This window comes from Saccopteryx bilineata, chromosome 1, assembly GCF_036850765.1.
Source record: "Saccopteryx bilineata isolate mSacBil1 chromosome 1, mSacBil1_pri_phased_curated, whole genome shotgun sequence".
Lineage (NCBI taxonomy): Eukaryota > Metazoa > Chordata > Mammalia > Chiroptera > Emballonuridae > Saccopteryx > Saccopteryx bilineata.
This window is the reverse complement of record NC_089490.1, coordinates 268161871-268183102: the sequence shown is the minus strand read 5'-3', so window position 1 is coordinate 268183102 and position 21232 is coordinate 268161871. Positions and strand designations below refer to the sequence as shown.

At 39.7% G+C, this 21232-nt stretch overlaps 1 protein-coding gene across 1 annotated transcript in view; it reads left to right on the top strand.

Moving 5' to 3' along the window:
• The window catches only part of NDUFAF2 (NADH:ubiquinone oxidoreductase complex assembly factor 2), a 162181-nt gene that overhangs the window by 79066 nt on the left and 61883 nt on the right, over positions 1-21232 (top strand). The window contains exon 2 of the mRNA XM_066242684.1: positions 7947-8036. Coding sequence (XP_066098781.1) covers positions 7947-8036 — 90 coding nt within the window. The remainder of the gene's footprint in view (positions 1-7946; positions 8037-21232) is intronic.

Genomic DNA, 21232 nt, shown 5'->3' with positions numbered 1-21232 from the left:
AAAATGACTGTTGAAGAAAAAAGCAAACCAAATTAAAGAAAAATGTTAAGGATAGAATACTATACAATGTGACAAAAATTGCAAAGCTGTTACTTGAGTGACTCAAGTTTAGGACTCTCTGCTTTAGATCTTCCTTCCCATATTTGTGTCCAGGGTTCCCATACTTTATCCCAAAAGCCCAATTAAACAGATGAAATATTTTACCTACACCTGTCATATTTCAATACCCAGGATCACTCCTCGTGGATTCCATATTTTTCTAAACAAGGAAATAGGAAATCTGCTATCCTCCTAGGGCAATTAACTCAATGATAACTAGCTGTAAAATTTTTTAAGTTTGGGAAATAATATTGTACTTATACTATAGTCTTTAAATCTACGTACCATGGATCATTATGATCTACCTGAATTCAAACTTTTATTTTATTGTTTTATTTATTTTTTTAATTAATTTTAATGGGGTGACATTGATAAATCAGGGTACATATGTTCAGAGAAAACAGCTCTAGGTTATTTTGACATTTGCTTATGCTGCATTCCCATCACCCAAAGTCCAATTGTCTTTTGTCACCTTCTAACTGGTTTTCTTTGTGCCCCCTCCCCAACCCCCTTCCTCTCCTCCCCCCCACCCCATAACCCCCACACTCTTGTCCATGTCTCTGAGTCTCATTTTTATGTCCCAACTATGTATGGAATCATATAGTTCTTAGTTTTTTCTGATTTACTTATTTTGCTCAGTATAATGTTATCAAGGTCCATCCATGTTGTTGTAAATGATCTGATGTCATCATTTCTTATGGCTGAGTAGTATTCCATAGGATATATGTACCAAAGCTTTTTAATCCACTCGTCCTCTGACAGACATTTGGGCTGTTTCCAGATCTTTGCTATGGTGAACAGTGCTACCATAAACATGGGGGTGCATTTCTTCTTTTCATACAGTGCTATGGTGTTCTTGGGGTATATTCCTAACAGTGGGATAGCTAGGTCAAAAGGCAATTCGATTTTTAATTTTTTGAGGAATCTCCATACTGTCTTCCACAGTGGCTGCAAATAAATCTAATATTATTTAATATTAAGTTAAACAATCATGCTTTGTTTTACTTAATAATGATTGAGTTCCTCTCTGTCAATTATTTATTCTTGTATTAGGACTTACTAAATTTATATATATATATTAGATTAAATATTTTTATTAATTTTAAGTCATTTTTAATTACAATTGACATACAATATTATATTAGTTTCAGGTGTACACCCCAGTGATTAGGCATTATATAACTTACTAAATGATCATCCTAATAAATCTCATATCCATCTGACACCATACATAGTTATTAGAATATTTCTTACTATATTCCCTATGCTGTAGTTTACATTCCCATAACTATTGTTACTACGAATTTGTACTTCTGAATCCCTTCAACCAACTCCCCCCCCCCCCCAACTCCTCTCTCACCTCGCAACCATCAAAATGTTCTCTGTATCTGTGGATTTGTTTCTGTTCTGCTTGTTCACTTATTTTTTAGCTTCAATTGTTGATAGAGATTAATTTATTGCTATTTTATTTATATTTTTAATCTTCTTCTCCTCCTCCTCCTCTTCCTCCTCCTCCTCCTCCTCTTCCTTCTTCTTTTCTTCCTTTTGTCATTTCATATAATACCATTTTGGTGATGATGAAGTCCTTTAGCTTTTTCTTCTCTGGAAAGCACTTTATATGATCTTCAATTCTAAATGATAGCTTTCCTCAGTAGAGTAATCTTGGTTGTACATCCTTGCTTTTTCTCACTTTGAATATTTCTTGCCAAGTCCTTCTGGCCTGCTAGGTTTCTGTTGAGAAATCAGCTGACAGTCTTATGGAAGCTCCCATGTAGGTAATTGTATGGCCAGTATCTGCAGCCACCATCAAAGTCGCCTGGCCAATGCAGGTCCGCATTTGATTGGGACAGATGGTAATGAAGTAACAGAGCCAAAAACTAGTGATCCATTTTTCTTTAATCCTAGCTTGCACCCAGAGGGCAAGAATATGTACACACTGGGCTCCAAAACCCATTCATTTAGTGCTCACAAAACTACTGACTTATCCAAGTTTTTCTAGAATCAAAGGCTTCTACCTCACCAATCTTATTCACCTCTGTTCTCCATCTCCTTCTCCTCCACGAAATGGCTTCTCCTTCCCCATTCCGCTATTTTGGCTGCCTCCTCCACGTGGCCTCCCTGCCCAGTCTCCATGGGCTCTTCCTCCCTGCCCTGTCTCCATGGGCTCTTCCTCTTTACAAGAACGTGGCCACTCTCTTCCGGAACAACGTGATCTCTCTTCAAATGGCCTCCTAGCTCCTCCTTTTAAAACCTTTTGACGTGAAAGCCCTCCCCCAACACATATTAGCATAACCACACCCCTTCCAAGCAAGAAGGGCATTCAGCTGCCTCACGTGGGCAGCGGCCATCTTTAACAGGGTGAGCAATATATATCTTATCTGCCCGACAGTAACTAACTGCTTTTCTCTTGTTGCTTCTAAGATATTCTCTGTCTTTAACCTTTTGCATTTTGATGTGGGCTTCTTTGAGTTCATTTTGTTTGGGACTCTCTGCACTTCCTGAACTTGTATATTTATTTCCTTCACCAGGTTAAGAAAGTTTTCTGTCATTATTGTTATTATTATTATTATTATTAAGTGAGAGGTGGGAAGACAGAGAGATGGACTCCTGCATGTGCTCCAACCAGGATTCACCCAGCAAGCCCACTACTAGGTGATGCTCTGCTCATCTGGGGCCATTGCTCCGTTGCTTGGCAACCAAGCTATTTTTGCACGTGAGGCAGGCCATTGTGCCATCTTCAGCACTTGGGGCCAACTTGCTTGAATGAGGATGCTGCAGAATGGGGGGATACAGAGAGTTACATAGAGAAGGAGGAGGGTAAGGGGTAGAGAAGCAGACGGTTGCTTCTTCTATGTGCCCTGACCAGGAATCAAACCCAGGACTTCCACACATTTATTATTCCTTAAAATAGATTTTCAATTTCTTTCTCTCTTTTCCTCTGGCACCTACATGATGCAAATGTTGGTACATTGGATGTTGTCCCAAAAGTTCCTTACTCTATTCTTATTTTTTTGGACTTTTTTCTTTTTGCTGGTCTGATTGGTTTTTTTTTTTTCTTTTGTTTGTTACAAATCACAGATCCTACTTTGGGCTTCATCTGTTCTACTGTTGATTCCCTGTGAATTATTCTTCATTTAAGTTAATGTATCCTTCATTTATGACTGATTCTTTTTTATGGTTTCAATGTCTTTTTTTATGCTGTTGAAGTTCTCTCTAAGTTCATCTACACTTCCCCTAAGTTCATTAAGCACTCTTTTTTTTTTTTCTTCTTTTTTTTCTTTTTTTCTTTCTGAAGCTGGAAACGGGGAGAGACAGTCAGACAGACTCCCGCATGCGCCTGACCGGGATCCACCCGGCACGCCCACCAGGGGCGATGCTCTGCCCACCAGGGGGCGATGCTCTGCCCCTCCGGGGCGTCGCTCTGCTGCAACCAGAGCCACTCTAGCGCCTGGGGCAGAGGCCAAGGAGCCATCCCCAGCGCCCGGGCCATCTTTGCTCCAATGGAGCCTTGGCTGTGGGAGGGGAAGAGAGAGACAGAGAGGAAGGAGGGGGCAGGGGTGGAGAAGCAAATGGGCGCTTCTCCTATGTGCCCTGGCCGGGAATCGAACCCAGGTCCCCCGCACGCCAGGCCGACGCTCTACCGCTGAGCCAACCAGCCAGGACTCATTAAGCATTCTTATAACCAGTGTTTTGAACTCTGCATCTAGTAGATTGCTTGTCTCCATTTTGTTTAGTTCTTTTTCTGGAGCTTTGTTCTGTTCTTTAATTTGGGACTTGTTTCCTTGTTTCTTTGTCTTCTCATCTGGCAGCCTTACTATGTTTTGCTCTATGTATTAGGTAGAGCTCCTACATTTCTGGGGCTTGGTAGAGTGGCCTAATGTAGTAGGTGTCCTGTATGATTCAGTAGCACAACCACCTCATTCACCAAAGCTGGCCACTCCAGGCATGTCCCCCTGCCCCCCATGTGGGCTGTGTACATGGTTCTGTAGTAGTTTAACCTTGATTGCTGTTGGCACGTCAATGGAAGGTATTTACCTTTCAGCCATTTGGCTACAAGGACTAGCTGTGACCATCATGAACAATATGCTGTGCAGGAGACCAACCCACAGAACAGGACTTACTTCATCAGGGCTCTGATGCCTGCTGAGTCTGTCCCTTGAATGTGTTGCTTGTGGAGGTGGTTTGGTGGTGCTTTGAGGTGGTCTGAATCTGCCCACTGGGTGCTCTGGGGCCTCTCAGGTGGTGCAGGCCAAGGTCAGCCACCACCTGTGTTCTTCCCGGGGCCAACCAGCATGAGCTATGAAGCAATTTGCAGATGGCTGCTACTTGTGCTGGTCTTGGAGGTGCCCGGGAGAGGCCACGCTGTGAAACAAGGCCTGCAGCCCCTAGTGCTAGATCTGAGGCTACTTAGCAAGATATATGGAGCAAAACAAGGCCATCTGCTGCTTGTTTGAGAGAGTTTAGGAAAGTCTAAAGCATGAGCCAAGACAGGTCATTCTTATGGGAAAGCCACTGGAAACAGCTTGGGTGGGCCCCACAAGTTGGGTGCAGCAGGGTCTCAGGGAATCACTAGGGTGGGACAAACAGTGTGAGCTAGGTTGATGGAGACTCAGATATTGTGCCTGCCTGGCTACTCTTTGGAGGAGGGCTCAGAAAAAGAACAATGGCATCTGCCAGCACTTATGTCTGGGAGAAAGTTGCCCCTCCAGCCTTGGTTCTGATGCCACACATTTCATTTTCTCCCTGTATATCTCTGGTACTTTATCAGCTGTTGCTCCAATGCTGGAAGTCAGAGCGAGTGAGTCCAAGTAAGTCCATGGGCAGACCTTTTAAGAGGAACTGCCTAGAACTCTAGCAGCCCTTGGTCTCACTCAACCACAATCCCTGCTGGTTTTTATAGCCAGAATTCATGGGTCCTTCTCTTCTTGGCCCTGGAAGTCTAGGCTGGTGGCCTAGTGTGGAGCTGGGACCACTCATTCCTCGGGAGGGTACCTTCACAGCCAAGATATCCCTCCTGATTTTTATCCGCCACCCATGGGTATCGGAGCAACCCATTCTGCATCTCTGCTCCTCCTACCAGTCTTGATGTGACTTCTTCTTTGTATTCTTAGTTGTGGGACTTCTTTTTGGCTAGATTCCAGCTGGTTCTGAATGATGGTTGTTCTGTAGTTTAGTTGTATTTTGATGCAGTTGTGGGAGGATATGAGGAACACATTTACCTACATTGTCATCCTGACCAGAAGTCTTAAGTTAGTTTTTAAATGTAAATTAGATCCTAAACTTTTGACAGTTGAGCCAGTACTTAAATATGCTCTATTTACTAGATGGAATTTTTTTTGCTGTGATAAGTAGAATTGTCTTTATAACTATTGTATGAAAACATATTAGTATGAGTAAGCATACAGTTTGTGCATAATTTTTACTCCATGGGAGGCATAAATTTCATTCCTAGTTCATAAAAATTGTATAAGTAGGATTTATTCCAAAGAATAGGGTGGTTTTAAAACAATTTGTTTGGGGCAGGTTTGGGGGTGGGGATCCCATATCTGATTACAAGGAGCTTATTTAATAAACTAATAGCTTTACTTTATATTTCTAAAGATGTATATATTTTTTAATATATCTTTTATATCATCTATTTGTAAACAAAGGGTTTATTTCAGCAATTATCAAGGAATTGGTTCAAGAAACTTATAAATTCTTCTTCTTGTCGTTCCATGTATATACAAATAGGTTTCACTTTTGATTTTTAAAATTCTTATGAAACCCTAAATGAAATATATGGACCTAAGGGTAGGATTAAAAAATTAATTTCTGTGTCATAGCCATATAGATATATTTGTAACATCTATGCATTTAGTGGAACTACTGGGAATAATAGACCCTCTGTCCTCTCTTTGTATGCTAAATTTTATTGATGTACATTCAAAAGCTTATAGAACATACATGTACTTCCAAAGACCATTTGTTAGCATTTTTTTAAATTTTATTAATTTTAGTGAGAGAGGAAGAGAGACAGGAATACCGAGCTGTTCCTGTATGTGCCCTGACCGGGGATCAAACCAGCAACCTCTGTGCTTTGGGACAATGCTCCAACCAACTGGGCTATCAGGCCAGGGCAGCAATTTTTTTATGTAATAGTTTTTCTTTGAATACTTGCTATTGCTAAAATGACGTACATCCTGGTGTTTAAATAAGGACTGTATGAAGAAACAGATATTTTGACTCTTTCAAGCATTTGAAAATTGTCATGTAAACATACTTCAGTGTATGCTAAGTTTATGGTAACTCTTGCTGTTGCAGTATGTTTGTATATGTGGATATAAGTAACATTTTAGTAAAAATACACGTACACATATTGAGCCTTTGCTCTGAGAGTAATGTAGCTGTCATTGTTATAGGCTCCTTTTACCCTGACCCTTGCCCCTGTAACCTAGGGACTTTCCTACTAATCCCTTGCCCTACTGTAAATTTATTGAATAAGATGAGTAGTAGGTAATGACTCTTTATAAAACTTGGGGAACCTCTGTGTTAGGATTAAATTAGCCTGACTAAATGAGTTTATAATGAAATGTAGAGATTTCTTGACCCCATACTTCAGAGTTATTAGCCATTAATGGTTTGTCTATGAAATCCCAGCCTTTCACTTACTATTTCTAAGCAGAAGAATAAAGTTAGTCACTCAGTATTCTTAGGCTACTCTTGTGTTGCTTCCTTTCTTCTGCATAGTCACTCTCAGGAGTTTCCTTGTCTGCAATTGAAGGAATTTTTAGTTAGTAGAATTTCAGGTGGTATAAGAGAGAGATTTGTAGACAACAAGGTCAAATTCTTTAATTATGTCATCAGGTCTGTTTAGCAAAGTGTAAGTTTGGTCCAGGAGTGGGGAAGGGAAAGCAGTATTTTATAGATTTTTTTCCTTAATTGGTCTAATCATTGGTAAGCCATGCTCCTCCCCTCATCACTATTCACCAATGTCCTCTCTGTTTCAGCTCGCATGTCTTGGAGTAAGCAGGCACAATTACTGTTAGGAAGTAGAAAGCTTACCTGGTGTCCCCAGGCTCAAAGGTCTAAGGAACATGTTTTGAAATCACTATTTTGACAAACAACTCTGAAGGATATAATCAAGACTTCTGAAAACAGAAGAAAATGCTTAATAGTTTTTTGCCTCCCTTATGAACTTAAAATAAACACTAGTCAACTTCTTATTGTTGAGCAATGTAAGCAACAGGCATTCTCCTCCCACCACTACCCCCTGTCACCTTTCCTGTTTTCTACATTCCTACATCCTGCTCTGGATGTTGATCTCACCTGAACCACCATACCCCAAATTCACCAGTTTTTGTCCCTCTTTATTTAGATTCCCTTGAGAGATATTAACTCAGATGGGCCACAGAATCCAACCCATGACTCAGTGCCCTTAGTTTCCAGTGTACTGTGGGACAGGGGAGCAGCCGAGTCTTATGGTTGATTACAGCCTTAGTAGGGACCATGAATATCAATCCCCCTGGGCAGTAAGTAGCACCTCTAATATATGACTTGAAGAGTTGAGGGAGTGGAGCACTGTTGAATTTTTAAATGTTTTTTATTAGACATTAGTGCCCTACAGATTAATTGCACTTTTCGTACACAAAAATCTAGATTTATTTCAATTCTGCATCCTGTGGTAAGAAATTAAAATTTTTTGCAGTCATATAGAAATTGTTTAATTCTAAATAGGATCTATTTTTTTCCTGTTGATTTTTTAACACACAAGAAGTTGTACAATAGGCAAAGAGAAAATCTTATTTGTAACTAATATGTCATGAGTTCATTTAAAAACATAATAATCACTTTTGTCTTTCTTATAGGACAAACTATTCGAGAGAAAAGAGTTGTAGAAGCAGCAAATAAAAGAGAAGTAGACTATGAATTAGGGAATATCCCAACAGAATGGGAAGGTAAGTTTCTGCTTTTAGTAATATCTCCCGGAAGGCAAATTGTTTAAATATATACAAATTCAACAAGAGAACATATAATTACTTGTTTATTCTTTTTGCAAAAACATTTACAATCTAAATTCATGAGACTTTTTTAAACATTGCATTTCTTTGAAAATTGTGGAGGTGCCCATTTCAATGAGGGAACACATGATAGTGAAATAGGGAACACATGTATCGTAAAAGAACTATTATTCAGCATTAGCTGAGCTGGGATAAGGGTTAGTGAAGCTCCAAAGAATGAAAATTGAAGGAAGCCCTCATTTTAATGTGCTCACATTGCACTTGTACAACCTCAGGGTGTGAATCTTGTTTGGCACACAGTACCCACATGAGCTTGGGAAGGTAACTCATACTTCTCAGTCTTACTTTTCTCTATAAATTGTGGATAATACCTGCTGTTGATACCATTTGAAGTATTTGTTTAATGTACAGTAACCTTGTGAGCTGACAAGAATGGACACTTGATCCCTGTCAAACAATGGAATTAAGATAGGAGATCAAGGAGAGATAAAACGGTAGGATCAGTCTCTCAGTATGGCTGGAACAGTACCATTTGAAGTTGGTAGCTTTTGGGTGGCTATCTTCAATCCACTATCTCAGCTTTGTTACAGAAAAAGCTGATCTATTTAGAAAAAAATAGAAACCCAACTGCCAAGAGATGTCTATAGCGAGACACAGAACATGTCCTAGGTTCCCGGCAGCTTTCCAGTTCCTAGGCCCATTTCTTTCTGAATGAAGCTCAGCTGCAAGTCTGCCTTCGAGGTCTAAGTACTACCCCATACCCTTGTTATAAATTTTCTCTTTGTCCTTACCAGTTCTTAGCCTAGTGCCTGGCACATAAGGAAGCACGTAGTAAGTGCTCAGTAAATATATATTGATGACATGAAATCTAACTTGATTAGCTTTTTTTTTTTTTTTTTTGCATTTTTCTGAAGTTGGAAACAGGGAGAGACAGTCAGACAGACTCCCGCATGCGCCCGACCGGGATCCACCCGGCACGCCCACCATGGGGCGACGCTCTGCCCACCAGGGGGCAATGCTCTGCCCATCCTGGGCGTCGCCATGTTGCGACCAGAGCCACTCTAGCGCCTGGGGCAGAGGCCACAGAGCCATCCCCAGCGCCCGGGCCATCTTTTGCTCCAATGGAGCCTTGGCTGCGGGAGGGGAAGAGAGAGACAGAGAGGAAGGCGCGGCGGAGGGGTGGAGAAGCAAATGGGCGCTTCTCCTATGTGCCCTGGCCGGGAATCGAACCCGGGTCCTCCGCACGCTAGGCCGACGCTCTACCGCTGAGCCAACCGGCCAGGGCAACTTGATTAGCTTTTGTTATTTGCAACTAAAAGAACCTTAACTAAAATACTAATACCTACCTTAAATATTACTTTAACACTTACCAAGTGTTTACCTGTATACCTGGCATTATGCCATACTCTTATAAACATTGTACAGTTTAATCATAACAATCCTATGAGGTACCCCTGGCTGGATAGCTTGGTTGGTTAGAGTACTGTACCGAAGCACAGAGATCGACAGTTTGATCCCCAGTCAGAGCACATACAGGAAGAGATCAGTGTTCTTGTCTCTCTCTCTCTCTATCCCTTCCTTCCTCCCCCTCTAAAATTAATAAAATAAACATTGAACCCTTTTCTAAAAAGACAATCGCATGAGGTAGACACTATAATTATACCAACTTAATATGTAGGGATTCTAAGGTCTGGAACAATTAGATAAATTGTCTAGGCTCTACAGCTACACACTCTAAGCACGAGCCCCATTGCTTCCTGATGGGTATAGCATGATGCCTTACGCATGGTGGCTTTAGGAATTAAGTTACTTTTATGTCAGCATGTAAGTGTAGATATATCCCTGGAACTCTATTTTCCCATTTCTTCTATTAATTATGAAAATACTAGAACTATGAGAGAGGAACATAAAAATCTGTAGATACCAGAGACTTTTTTGGAAGAAATACAGAATATAGCCTGGCAACTTCCAGGAGGAATAAATTGAGCTTTTTTATTTAACAGACTTTTCAATGTTGTGAGCTGCATTTGCAATTCTCCAATAAAGTTCATGCCTTCTTATAATGAGCCTATTTTATCATTTTCCCCAATAATAGTATGGAACTAAAATGTTTGTAGAAATAGTTATAAATAAACAACTAGGTAATGACTCATGTTTTAGCCTTTGAGGCTTTCAGAGAATTAGAATGAAGTTCTAAGGCTTTATATGGCTCTGTCCTAATCTAGTAATTCAGCATAACTATTCCATAGGGTATACCCTAAAAACAAAAGTATCAACCAAACACTGAAACTAAAATTATTTTTATAGTGTTAAACATCAGTTAAATGTAAAAACTAAGGACTCCATACCATGAAAAAGTAAATTAAAATGTAAGTAAATGCACAAAACATAATAAATAGAAAAGGAAAGAGAAATGATTCTTTAAAGAGAATAGTGTCAACACCAAATGAGTCTAAAATACTGTTGGTCCAGATAAATATTATATTTGTCAATTATTAGTAACAAAGTACAGGTACTATAAGCTGCATATCCTGCCACTGTATGCATTACACAGTATACCCTTTTCTTGTTTAGTAAGCACCTCTTGAGGACATTCATAGGCTTTCCATTCTGGGCGAGTGGGAGGAGAAAGACAATAAACCGAACAAATAACTACATAATATGTTAAAATAAAGCAGAGCAAGGGAATAGAGCGTATTGGAAAAGGTATTGCAGTTTTAAGAAGTGTAAGGAAACAGCCTTTCTGAAAAGATGACTTTTGAATAAAAGCAGAAGGAGCTGGACATGCAAATAAGTAGCAGAGGAGCATTCCTGGAGAGCAAGTGCAAAAGCCTGAGGCAAGAGCTTGCTCTAGTGTTTAAGGAACAGCTAGGAAGCCAAGGGACTAGAATAGAGCCAAAGGGAAAGTAATAGATAAGGTACGGCAGGGGTCCCCAAACTAAGACCTATGGGGGCCATATGGCCCCCTGAGGCCATTTACCTGCCCCCCCCTACTTCCAGAAGGGGCACCTCTTTCAATGGTGGTCAGTGAGAGGAGCACATTGACCATCTCATTAGCCAAAAGCAGGCCCATAGTTCCCATTGAAATACTGGTCAGTTTGTTGATTTAAATTTACTTGTTCTTTATTTTAAAAATTATATTTGTTCCCATTTTGTTTTTTTACTTTAAAATAAGATATGTGCAGTGTGCATAGGGATTTGTTCATAGTTTTTTTTATAGTCCGGCCCTCCAGTGGTCTGAGGGACAGTGAACTGGCCCCCTGTGTAAAAATTTTGGGGACCCCTGAGGTATAGGATGCCCAATCATGCAGGGTTATAGACCAGTTTGGAAAAAAGTAGTCACGGTGGCACAGTGCATAGAGCGTCTAGGATGCGGAAGACCCAGGTTCGAGACCCCAAGGTCGCTAGCTTGAGCATGAGCTCATCTGGCTTGAGCAAAAAAGCTCACCAGCTTGGACCCAAGGTCACTGGCCAAGCAGGGGGTTATTCAGTCTGCTGAAGGCCCGCGGCCAAGGCACATATGAGAAAGCAATCAATGAACAACTAAGGTGTCGCAATCAAAAACTGATGATTGATGCTTCTCATCTCTCTCCGTTCCTGTCTGTCTGTCCCTGTCTATCCCTCTCTCTGACTCTCTCTGTCCCTGTAAAAAAAAAAAAAAAAGTAGTCATGTGCTCTGAGTTATATTTAACTAGGATCATTCTGGCTGCTGTCTTGCCAAGAGACTGAGGGAGTATAGGCAAAACATGGAGACAGGGAGGTTCTTGTAATAATTCGGGGAAGGGATAATTGTGGATTGCACCAGAGTAATAGTAAGCTGTTGGTCAAATAAGTTTGCAAATATGATATATATGTTTGCTCGCTTATAGTTTGTACTGAGTGTGGGGGACAGGCTGTAAGCAGGCAGGGTCGTTATAGCCTGAGGCTTAGTTTTAAGACTAAGCCTTTCCCACCCTTTTAATGCTAAGATCTTTTCCCCACACCCTTGACTGATTGCATGATGTGGGGTGCACTCTTATGAGGAATCCCATCATGCCTCAGATAAGTGACTTTGTATCAGAGACTTCCTTGTTTGTATATTGAATTAAAGGTTTGATTTCTACACAATAAAATGGGGCAGACTGGGAGCGGCGCTCCCCCCCCCTCTGTTCCTGAGATTAGCATTAGAGTAGAGAGCAGAGAAAGGCCACGTGGAAGAGAGGAGAGGCAGCCAAGATGGTAGAGTGCTGAAGGAGAAGCTAGTTTGTGCAGAGTTTGTATAGAGAGAAGGAGATGGGGAACAGAGGTTGTAAAGCCAGTAGTCAAGGCCACTATCACAGCTGCCTGGCCCATGTAGGTTCACACTGGATTCGGACAATTGGTAAAGAAAGAACGGAGCCAAAAACTGATGGGCCATCATCTTTAATCCTAGCTTGCACCCAGCGGGCAAGTAAAAACACACACTGGGCTCCAAAACCCACTCACATTCAGTGCTCACAAAGCTACTGACTTATCCGAGTTTCCTAGAATCAAAGGTTTCTAGCTCACCAGACTTATTCACCTCTGTTCCCCATCTCCTTCCTTCTCCCTGCACAAACTCTGCACAAACTGGCTTCTCTCTCAGCACTCCGCCATCTTGGCTGCTTCCCCTGGCCTCCTCCATGTGGCCTTTCTGCTCTCCTCTCTGCTCTCTCCTCTAATGCTAATCTCAGGAACTGAGAGAGCAAGCTCCCATTCTGCCCCCACTTTATAGTGTAGATTCATAACCTTTAATCCAATATACAAAATGGGGAAGTCTCTAATACAAAGTCACTTATCTGGAACATGATGGGATTGTACTACCCCACATCAAAAAGGGTGAGAAAGGCTTAATCCCAAAACCAAGCCCCAGGCTACAAGGAACCTGCCTGCCCACAGCTCGCCCCCAACACACATTAATATCACCTGGGTGACAGCCTCCACGTGGGCAGTGCCATCTTTAACAAAGTGAGCATAATATATTTTATCTGCCCAATAGAGGTGAATAAAACTGGTGAGTTAGGAACCTTTGATTCTAGGAAACTTGGATAAGTCAGTGGCTTTGGGAGTCCTGAATGAAAACGGAAGTGTCTTCCCACTGTGTGTATTTCTTGTCTACCTGGTGCAGGCTAGGATTAAAGCTAATGGCCCACCAGTTCTTGGCTCCATTGTTTCATTACCATCTGTCCAAATCAAACCTGAACCTGCACAGGCCAGGCGGTTCTGATGGTGGCCGTGGCTACTGGCTTTACATAAGCATAGAGAGAAGTGGTTGCATTCTGGATTTTTGTGAAAGCACAGCCAGTGGGATTTGCTGACAGATTGGATGTGGAATGTGAAAGAAAGAGAGAAGTCAGTGATGACTCTTAAGCTTCTGGGCCTCACCTTTACTGTGGTCGAGAGAGGCAAGACTGAGAAGAGCAAATTTGGAGGGGAAATGGTATCAATTTTGGAAATGTTAAGTTTGGGATGCCTGTTATACATCCAAGTAGAGACAGTAAATTGTATACAAGCCAAGAATTTAGTGGAAAGGTTTGGGTTGCAGATAATATTTGGGAGTTGAGAGCAAATAAATCAAATAAATGGTAATTAAAGCTGGGAAACTGGATGAGATCACAAAGGAAATGAGTGTAAATAGAAAAATGAGAAGTTGAAAGACTAATCCCCTAGGCTACTACAAGGGTTAGAGACAAAAGAAAAAGGAACAAGAAAAGTAGGGGAAAAAAAAAGAAAAGTGTCATGTGCTAGAAGCCAAATGTCAAGGAAGAAGTGATAGACCATGTCAAATGAGGACTGAGAATTAACTCTTTGCTTTAAAAACAGGGAAGTCAGTAATCCTGACCAAAATTGTTCTATAAAGTATTAGGAACAAAAGCCTGATCAAGAAAAGAATGGTGAGAGAGGATTTGGAGGGAAGGAGTATAGACAATGCTTATGAGGAGTTAGTTCATCTGTAAAAGAAAGGAGAGTATTGAGGCTGTATCTGGAGAGGGAAGGGACGTCAAGAGAGTAATTTATGTTTTGTTTTGTTTTAAAGATAGGAGAAGTAACTGAATTTTGTAATAGTGATGGAAAAGACCAAGTCAGATAGGAAGCATTAATGATGCAGGAGAAAGAAAACTCCTGGGAAGGAAAGGTGGGACAGGATCCAGTCTCATGTGGAAGACTTGGTGTGGGTGAAATAAGTTTGCAAATATGATATATATGTTTGCTCACTTACAGTTTGCATTGGGTGTGGGGGACAGGCTGTAAGCAGGCAGGATCATTATAGCCTGAGGCTTAGTTTTAAGACTAAGCCTTTCCCACTCTTTTAATGCTAAGATCTTTTCAAAACTAAGCTTTTCCCTACACCTTTGACTATTGCATGATGTGGGGTGTTATACTCTCATGAGGAATCCCATTATGCCTCAGATAAGTGACTTCCTAGAATCAAAGGTTTCTACCTCACCAGCCTTATTCACTTCTGTTCCCCATCTCCTTCTCTCTGCACAAACTGGCTTCTCCTTCAGCACTGCACTATCTTGGCTGCTTCTCCTCTCCTCCATGTGATCTTTCTCTGCTCTCCTCCTGCACGGGCTCCTCTGCCCCATTTTATGGTGTAAAAATCAAAACCTTTAATCCAATATACAAACAAGGAAGTCTGTGATACAAAGTCACTCATCTGAGGCATAATGGGATTCCTCATGGGAGTGCACCATCCCATATCATGCAACAGTTAAGGGTGTGGGGAAAAGCTTAGTTTTGAAAAGATCTTAGCATTAAAAGGGTGAGAAAGGCTTAGTTTTAAAACTAAGCCTTAGATTTTAACAACCATGCTTGCTTACAGCCTGTCCCCCACACCCAATGCAAACTATAAGTGAGCAAACAGATATATCATATTTACAAACTTATTTGACCGACAGTTTGAGATAATGGAGTGTGATGCTTCTAATTTTGTTCTTCTTCCTCAATGTTGCTTTGGGCCTTCTGTGGTTCCATATAATATTTAGGATTATTTGTTCTAGTTCTAAGAATGACACTGGTTATTTTGATAGGAATTGCATTGAATCTGTAAATTGCTTTGGGTAGTAAGGTCATTTTAACAATCTTAGTCCTTTATACCCATGAGCATAGTATCCATTGATTTGTATCCTCCTGAATTTCTTTCTTCATTATCTTATAGTTTTCAGAGTAGAAGTCTTTCATTTTATTGGTTAAGTTTATTCCTCAGTATTTTAGTCTTTATTGTGTGATTATGAATGGGATAGTTTTTTTATTTCTTCTTCTAATTGGCTATTATTAGTGAATAGGAAGATGACAGATTTCTGTATATTCATTTGTATCCTGCTACGTAGTGAATTATTTAATTTTATTAATTTTTGGTGGATTCTGTAGCATTTTCTATATATAGTGCCATGTCATTTGCAAAGAGTGACAGTTTTACATCTTCCTTTCTTGACTGGACATCTTTTATTTATTTTCCTTATCTGATTTCTTTGACTAGTTCTGTGCATCCCTGTGTTCATTGTAGCTTTATTTACAATAGCTAAGATATGCAAGCAACCTAGCTGTCCATTGATAGATGAATGGATAAAGATATAACACACACACACACACACTGGAATATCACACAGCAATAAAAAAAGAATGAAATCTTGCCATTTGTGACACCATGGTTGGATCTAGAGGGTATTATGCTAAGTGAAATAAGTTAAACAGAGAAAGACAAATACCATATGGTTTTTCTTATATATGAAACCTAAAAACAAAACAGAAAGAAACTCAGCTTCCTTCCCCCCCACTTTGCTCCCCACCGCCCCTCTCTGCCCTGCCTCCCTCCTAGGGAAGGAAGATGATTTACCTCTCCCATCTTGACCACTCCCTGCCTTCACTGCCAAGGACAGGCTCCGCTGGCTCCTGCCAACCTGGCACTCCAAGTTCATTACCATCTGGAGGCATTTGCACTTGCTCTTTCCTCTGCCTGGAAGTACATTTTCCTATGGACCTTACATTCACAGCTCACAAAAAATGAGTGGATCAGGGGACTTGTGGATATTCCAGTACTTTCAGCATTTTCTCTAGTGCCCTGGTAGGCAAACTGTAGCTTGCAAGCCACATGAGGCTCTTTGGCCTTTGAGTGTGGCTCTTCCACAAAATACCATGTGCGGGCACTACCTCGATAAGGAATGTACCTACCTATATAGTTTAAGTTTTAAAAAGTTTGCTCTCAAAAGAAATTTCAACCGTTGTACTGTTGATATTTGGCTCTGTTGACTAATGAGTTTGCAAGCCTCTCTCATCCATGAAATAAAAGTTGGTTTTGCGACACCCTGCCCCCAGAGAAAAAAACTGGCAGAAGAAGCCTTCAGAGTCTCAGGTTATACCCATCACATTCCTGGATACAGTTTCACATAAGCCCCCTGATGAGATCAGTAAACAAGACTATCACCTGTTAAGAAAACAAACAAATCAAGACTTCAGAGCAGCCCAAATCTGAAAGTGGATTACAAATAATAGCTGATGCCAACCCAAGAGGACCTAGAATTAACACAATTGAAAACTGGAGGCAGACAACACCAAGCCTAGACTCAACCAGCTCTACAAACAAAACACCCAAACACACAGACATAATGAGAAGACAGAGAAGTGCAATCCAAATGAAACCACAAGAGAAACCTCCAGGAAATGAACTGAGTGATATGGAAATAACAAAACTTCCAGATGCGGAGTTCAAAATAATGATTGTAAGGATGCTTAGGGATCTTAGAATAACAATGGATGGTCATCATGAACACCTAAATAAAGAAATAGCAAGTATAAAAAAGGATATTGAAATATTAAAAATGCAATATCAGAAATGAAGACCACAATGGAAGGAATTAAAAACAGGATGGAGCCTGACTGGGCAGTGGCACAATGGATAGAGTGTCGGACTAGGATGCGGAAGACCCAGGTTCGAGACCCCGAGGTCGCCAGTAGGAGTGAGGGCTCATCTGGTTTGAGCAAAAGCTCACCAGCTTGAGCTGAAGGTCGCTGGCTCGAGCAAGGGGTTCCTCGGTCTGCTAAAGGCCCACGGTCAAGGCACGTATGAGAAGGCAATCAATGAACAACTAAGGTGTTGCAATGCGCAATGAAAAACTAATAATTGATGCTTCTCACCTCTCCGTTCCTGTCTGTCTGTCCCGGTCTATCCCTCTCTCTGACTCTCTCTGTCTCTGTTAAAAAAAAAACACAAAAAAAACCCAGGATGGATGGAGCTGAGGATCGAATCAGCAAGATGGAGGACAAGTTGAATGAAGGCATGAAAGCAGAGAAGAAAAAAGAAAAGAGACTCAAAAAGTCTGAGGAAACTCTTAGCTCTGTGACAACATGAAGAGAAATAACAGCCGCATCATAGGGGTTCCTGAAGAAGAAGAGAAAGAACAAGGGATTTGTTCAATCATATCATAGCTGAAAACTTCCCTAAATTAATTACGAGAAACTCTAACAAGTTCAAGAAGCACAGAGAACTCCATTAAGAGAAACCCAAAGAAACCTACACCAAGATACATCATAATTAAAATACCAAAGCTAAGTGATAAAGACAAAATATTAAAAGCTGCTAGAGAAAAAAAAGGCTATCATCTACAAAGGAGCCCCCATAAATGACATCAGACTTCTCAACAGAAACACTTGAGGCCAGAAGGGAATGGCAAGAAATATTCAAAGTAATGCAGAACAAGAGCCTACAACCAAGACTACTTTATCCAGCAAGGCTATCATTTAAAATTGAAGGAGAAATAAAAAGCTTCCCAGACAAAAAATAAACTCAAGGAATTCATTACAGCCAAATCAGTGCTGCAGAAAATGTTAAGGGGCCTGCTGTAAACAGATCAATGTGGGAAAAGAATATAGCAAAAGAGGAATACAGCTTTAAAGAATAAAATGACAATAAACAACTACATATCAATAATAACCTTAAATATAAATGGTTTAAATGATCCAATCAAAAGACATAGAGTAGCTACATGGATAAGAAAACAGGACCTGTACATATGCTGTCTACAAGAGACACACCTTAAAACAAAAGATGCACATAGACTGACGATAAAAGGATGGAAAAAATATTTCATGCAAATGAAAATAAAAAAAAGCTAGGGTAGCAATACTTATAGCAGACAAAATGCACTTTAAAACAAAGGCTATAGTAAGAGATAAAAAAGGTCACTACATAATAATAAAGGGAGCAATCCAACAGGAAGATATAACCGTTACAAATATCTACACACCTAATATAGGAGCACCTAAATATATAAAGCAGACTTTGATGGATTTTAAGGGTGAGATCAGCAGCAATACTATCATAGTAGGGGATTTCAATACCCCACTAACATCACTAGATAGATCCTCAAGAAAGAAAATTAACAAAGAAACAGCAGACTTAAAGGACATATTAGATCAACTCGATTTAATAGATATCTTCAGAACCTTTCACCCTAACGCAGCAGAATATATCAATACATTCTTTTCAAGTGCTCATGGTACATTCTCTAGGATAGACCCATATGTTAGGGCACAAAAGCAGTCTCAACAAATTTAAGAAGACTGAAATCATATCGAGCACTTTCTCTGATCACAATGGCATAAAACTAGAAATCAACCACAACAGAAAAACTGAAAAATACTCAAACACTTGGAAACTAAATAGCACGTTATTAAATAACGAATGGGTAAACAATGAGATCAAAGAAGAAATTTAAAAATTCCTAGAAACGAATGATAACGAGCATACAACAACTCAAAATTTATGGGCCACAGCAAAAGCAGTACTGAAAGGGAAGTTCATAGCATTACAGGCATACCTCAGGAAGCTAGAGAGAGCTCAAATAAACAACTTGACCCTACATCTAAAAGAACTAGAAAAAGAACAGCAAGTAAAGCCCAGAGCTAGTAGAAGGAAGGAAATAATTAAGATCAGAGCAGAAATAAATGACATAGAGGCTAAAGAAACAATACAGAGGATCAATGAAAACAGGAGCTGGTTCTTTGAAAAGGTCAACAAGATAGATGAACCTTTAACCAGACTCACCAAGAAAAAAAGAGACAGGACTCAAATAAATAAAATTAGAAACGAGAGTGAAGAAACAACAACTGACACAACAGAAATACAAAATATTGTAAGAAAATACTATGAAGAACTGTACGCCAAAAAACTAGACGACCTAGATGAAATGGACAAATTCCTTGAAACATATAATCTTCCAAAAATTAATCTGGAAGAATCAGAAAACCTAAACAGACCAATAACAACAAATGAGATTGAAACAGTTATCAAAAGCTCTCAAAAATGAAAAGTCGTGGGCCTGATGGTGTCACAAGTGAATTCTACCAAATATTCAAAGAACTAACTGCTATCCTTCTCAAGCTATTTCAAAAAATTCAAGGGGAAGGAAGACTTCCAAGCTTCTTTTATGAGGTGAGCATAATTCTGATTCCAAAACCAGGCAAAGACAACACAAAGAAAGAAAATTATAGGCCAATATCCCTGATTAATTTAGATGCTAAAATCCTCAACAAAATATTAGCAAACTGGATCCAGCAATATATGAAAAAAAACCGTACACCAGGATCAAGTGGGATTTATTCTTGGGAAGCAAGGCTGGTACAATATTTGCAAATCAATCAATGTGATTCATCACATAAACAAAAGGAAGGAGAAAAACCACATGATAATTTCAATAGATGCAGAAAAAGCATTTGATAAAATCCAGCACCCATTCATGATCAAAACTCTCAGCAAAGTGGGAATACAGGGAACATACCTCAACATGATAAAGGCCATCTATGACAAACCCACAGCCAACATCATACTCAATGGGCAAAAATTAAAAGCAATCCCCTTAAGATCAGGAACAAGGCAGGGGTGCCCCCTTTTACCACTCTTATTCAACATAGTTCTGGAAGTCCTAGCCACAGCAATCAGGCAAGAAAAAGAAATAAAAGGCATCCAAATTGGAAAACAAGAAGTACAACTATCATTATTTGCAGATGATATGATATTGTATATAGAAAACCCTATAGTCGCAGTCAAACCCTACTAGACCTGATAAATGAATTCAGCAAAGTGGCAGGATATAAAATTAATACTCAGAAATCAGAGGCATTTTTATACACTAACAATGAACTGTCAGAAAGAGGAATTAAGGAATCAATCTCCTTTACCATTGCAACCAAAAAAATAAAGTACCTAGGAATAAATTTAACCAGGGAGATTAAAGATTTGTACTCAGAAAATTACAAAACATTGATAAAAGAAATCAGGGAAGATACAAACAAGTGGAAGCATATACCATGCTCATGGTTAGGAAGAATAAACATCATTAAAATGTCTATATTACCCAAAGCAATTTATAAATTCAATGCAATACAGATTAAAATGTCAATGACTTACTTCAAAGATATAGAACACATATTTTAAAAATTTATATGGAACAAAAGAGAACACGAATAGGCTCAGCAATCCTGAAAAGGAAGAATAAAGTGGGAGGTATCACACTTCCGGATATCAAGTTATACTATAAGGCCATTGTACTCAAAACAGCCTGTTACTGGCATAAGAACAGGCATATAGATCAATGGAATAGAACTGAGAACCCAGAAATAAACCCACACCTTTATGGACAACTGATATTTGACAAAGGAGGGAAGAGCATACATTGGAGTAAAGACAGCCTCTTCAACAAATGATGGGAAAATTGGAACGGTACCTACAAAAAAATGAAACTAGACCACCAACTTACACCATTCACAAAAATAAACTCAAAATGGATAAAAGACTTAAATGTAAGCCGTGAAACCATAAGCATTTAGAAGAAAACATAGGCAATAAGCTCTTTGACATTTCTTGCAGCAATGTATTTGCCGATTTGTCTCCACAGGCAAGTGAAATAAAAGACAGGATAAACAAATGGGACTATATCAAACCAAAATCTTTTGCACAGCTAAAGACAATAAGAACAGAATAAAAAGACAAACTGCACAATGGGAGAACATATTTGGCAATGCATCTGATAAGGGGTTAATAACCAAAATTTATAAAGAACTTGTAAAACTTAATACCAGGAAGACAAACAATCCAATCCAAAAATGGGCAAAAGAAATGAATAGACACTTTTCCA